The sequence below is a fragment of the Sorex araneus genome, chromosome 4 (assembly GCF_027595985.1).
Source record: "Sorex araneus isolate mSorAra2 chromosome 4, mSorAra2.pri, whole genome shotgun sequence".
Taxonomy (NCBI): domain Eukaryota; kingdom Metazoa; phylum Chordata; class Mammalia; order Eulipotyphla; family Soricidae; genus Sorex; species Sorex araneus.
In genome coordinates this window covers 84,408,672-84,412,518 of record NC_073305.1, presented here as the reverse complement: position 1 = coordinate 84,412,518, position 3,847 = coordinate 84,408,672, and the positions used below count along the sequence as shown (strand labels likewise).

At 43.5% G+C, this 3,847-nt stretch overlaps 1 protein-coding gene across 1 annotated transcript; it reads left to right on the top strand.

Moving 5' to 3' along the window:
- Nucleotides 1-815: 815 nt before the first annotated feature.
- Nucleotides 816-2,069, top strand: PGK2 (phosphoglycerate kinase 2). Its single transcript, XM_004605849.2, has one exon. It carries the CDS (start codon nucleotides 816-818, stop codon nucleotides 2,067-2,069), a length of 1,254 nt encoding a protein of 417 aa, XP_004605906.1.
- The last annotated feature ends 1,778 nt before the right edge of the window (nucleotides 2,070-3,847 follow it).

The window sequence follows — 3,847 nt, the reverse complement described above, 5'->3', positions numbered from 1 at the left end:
TGCATCGCCGGGTGTGACAAAAAAACAAATATAGCACAGCAGGTAGGGTATTTGCCTTGCAGGCGGTCGTTCTGGGTTCAATTCCTCCTTCCCTCTCAGAGAGCCCGGCAAGCTACTGAGAGTATCCTGCCCTCATGGCAGAGCCTGGCAAACGCCCTACCAGCTGTGCTATCGGTCCAGCCCTATGGCATAAAAGACACTAACTCAGTAAAACAATTCTGAGCCGGAAAAAGGATATCATGTCATCCAACTTAAAAGTACAATACAAAGTCAACAGTATAAAAATTGTGTGGTATTAGAATAAAAGTAGACTCAACCTTAATCTACCTGCAGCAAGGGAAACATGATAATACAATGGAAAATACTTTCAGTTGATGGAGCTTGAAGACCTGACAGCCTCATACAAAAGAATAAAACAGGAATATTCTCTAACACTTTACACATAAAATAAATTCAAAATGGATTTTAAAAATTAGGTGCAGGGTACTTGAGAAATAGTACACTGAGTAAGCCTTGCACACAGACACTCCAAAGCCAGGGCTGCTGCTTCAGAATCTTGATGAGTTCTGGCAGTTTGAATCTGCCTCAGGAAACATCATCAAACTCCTGAGTGACAGAATTACTGACCAATCACAAAGCCAGGGATCCTTTGTTCAGTCCAATCATGGCTGCCATGTGGAAAGCTTAGCAATGAGAAGGGATAGGCGGGCCAAGTGAAAGGCAGTTAGGAAAGTGTCACCTAGCCCCTGAGCTGCAGTTAAGTGGTTCTTCAATATTGGGATTTCAGTGTCACCCCACATCATTTTATCAGCAAGATGTCTCTTTCTAAGAAATTAACTTTGGACAAACTGGATGTTAAAGGGAAGAGAGTTCTCATGAGAGTAGACTACAACGTTCCCATGAACAAGAACCAGATTACAAACAATCAGAGAATCAGGGCTTCCCTCCCAAGCATAAGATATTGTCTGGATAATGGAGCCAAGTCAGTAGTTCTTATGAGCCACCTCGGTAGACCTGATGGTGTTCCCATGCCTGAAAAATATTCCTTGGAGCCTGTCGCTGCTGAGCTCAAATCCTTGCTGGGAAAGGATGTTCTGTTCCTCAAGGACTGTGTAGGTAAAGAAGTGGAGCAAACTTGTGCCAATCCAGCTGATGGTTCAGTCATCTTGTTGGAGAACCTACGCTTTCACGTGGAGGAAGAAGGGAAGGGTAAAGACAGTGCTGGAAACAAGATTAAAGCAGGACCAGATGAAATCAAAGCCTTCCGTGACTCTCTTTCCAAGCTAGGTGATACTTACGTCAATGATGCTTTCGGCACTGCTCACCGGGCCCACAGTTCCATGGTGGGAGTCAATCTACCCCAAAAGGCCTCTGGGTTTCTGATGAAGAAGGAGCTGGAATACTTTGCCAAAGCTTTGGAAAACCCACAGAAACCGTTTCTGGCTATACTTGGTGGAGCCAAAGTGGCAGACAAGATACAGCTCATCAAAAATATGCTGGACAAGGTTAATGAGATGATTATTGGTGGTGGAATGGCTTATACCTTCCTAAAGGTTCTCAAAAACATGGAGATTGGTGATTCCCTATTTGATGAAGAGGGAGCCAAGATTGTTGAGGATATCATGACCACAGCTAAGACGAATGGTGTAAATATTACCTTCCCAGTTGACTTTATCACTGCTAACAAATTTGCAGAGGATGCCACCGTTGGTAAAGCCACTGTGGCATCAGGTATACCCTCTGGCTGGATGGGCTTGGACTGTGGTCCTAAGACTAATAAAAAGTGTGCTGAAGTTGTGGCCCGAGCCAAGCTAATTGTGTGGAATGGACCTGTGGGGGTATTTGAATGGGATGCTTTCGCTAAAGGAACCAAATCCCTCATGGATGAAATTGTGAAAGCCACTGCCAAGGGATGCATCACCATTATAGGTGGCGGGGACACTGCTAGTTGCTGTGAAAAGTGGAAAACTGAAGATAAAGTCAGTCATGTGAGTACTGGAGGAGGTGCCAGTCTAGAACTTCTGGAAGGCAAAGTCCTTCCAGGAGTAGAAGCTCTCAGCAACCTATAGTTGACTTGACTTTACTTCTGCTTCCTGTATTGAATTCAGAGTCTTTGGATTCAACTTAGTCCTCTACATTTCACTTTGACGTTGGGTGTGATCTACATATGTGTCAAGACCAAGGCAATAACAAGCAAGGGATAGGCCATGAGGAAGTCAACATCAACACAGCACTGCTGCTCATGTTCTCTAATGTATTTGCTGAATCTAATACCTCATTGGAATTTCACCACCGTGATTCCTAGGGCAGATTTTCTCCTAACTTGCCTATTAAAGTGAGTTGAATAAGCTAAATTTCTTTTTTTATAAATTTATCCCAAATTTGTGATTATTTTACTGTTTCAAACAAATACAAGAAAAAAACCCAATTCACTGGGAAAGGGTGGGGTTGAAGCTGACAACTATCAAACAAAATGCCCACATAACCCATGAAAAATAATTTAATAATTCATTTATATGATTAATGATCCACTTCTTTAAAAAAAAAGTATCATTCTAAAGCCCAAAAAAGTTTAACATCCATATATCAGAATAGGAATTCCAGATTAAATCTAGTTTAAAAATGAAGTAATTGGGGACCACTCCCTGGCTACACCTCCCTGGGTTCCCGCCGGTTCCCACTCTGACGCCCAGCCCTGCCTCCCGTGACCCTGCCTCCCCGCCTAGCTCCCTAATACCGGCCCTGTCTCCAGGTAATTGGACCACTCCCCAGCCACGCCTCCCGGGTCCCCGCCAGTTCCCACATGGACGCCCAGTCCTCCCAGCCTCGCCTCCCGTGACCCTGACTCCTTGCCTGGCTCCCTAATACCGGCCCTGTCTCCAGCAAGAGGGAATAGAAATAGACAACTACAAGGTTCCAACTCTAGACTTCCATAACAATAGGAAGAAGCAGCAAAAATCCCCTCCACAAAGAGAGGGAGAAGAAAAGATTCCAGAAACCTCAACAGGGGCTACTCACATCTATGACCTCTCAGATAAAGAATTCAGAGAGATAATCTTGAGGAGAGTTGACGTACTCCAAGCAACCATGGAACAGACATCCAATAAATTAAGGGAGGATGTGAATGAAGCATTAGAATGGTCTACCAAAAAAATGCAGGAAGAAATGAGAGCAGAAATTTCAAATCTACAAACAGAAGTCACACAAATAAAGGAATCAGTAGATTAATTAAAATCTCAGTAGATGCCCTCAACGGTAGAATGACTACAGCCGAAGACAGAATCAGCGAGCTTGAAGATGAGCTGCAGAAAGCTTACAGACAACAACAAATAATGGTGAAAGACCTCAAAATGGCTATAGAGTGAATCAGAATCCTTGGGGATGACTTCAAGAGGAATAACATAAGAATCATTGGAGTACCAGAAGCACAGGGAAGTAACCTCAATAAAAAAACAGAGTCAAAGACACCATTGCTAAGAAATTCCCAGAGCTAGAAAAGGCAGGAATCCAGATCCAAGGAGTCCGTAGAGTACCAGCAAAAAGAGGCCCGAATAAAAAGACTCCAAGGCATATCATAGTCAGAATGATGGATGCTGTGGATAGAGACACAATTCTGCAAGCAGCAAGGTCAAAGAAGGAAATCACACACAAAGGAGCACCCCTCAGATTTACAGCAGACCTACCAGAAGAAATCCTCCGAGCCCAAAGACAATGGTGGGACATAGTGAAAAGACTCAACGAAATGAACACCTCACCAAGGATATTTTATCCGGCTAAACTCTCTCTCAAACACAAGGAAGCATACACTATTTCTTGGATAAACAACAGTTCAAGAACTTCATAGACT

Excerpts from the sequence above, each read along its gene's own strand:
- PGK2 (XM_004605849.2), top strand. The coding sequence starts at position 816 with ATGTCTCTTTCTAAGAAATTAACTTTGGACAAACTGGATGTTAAAGGG.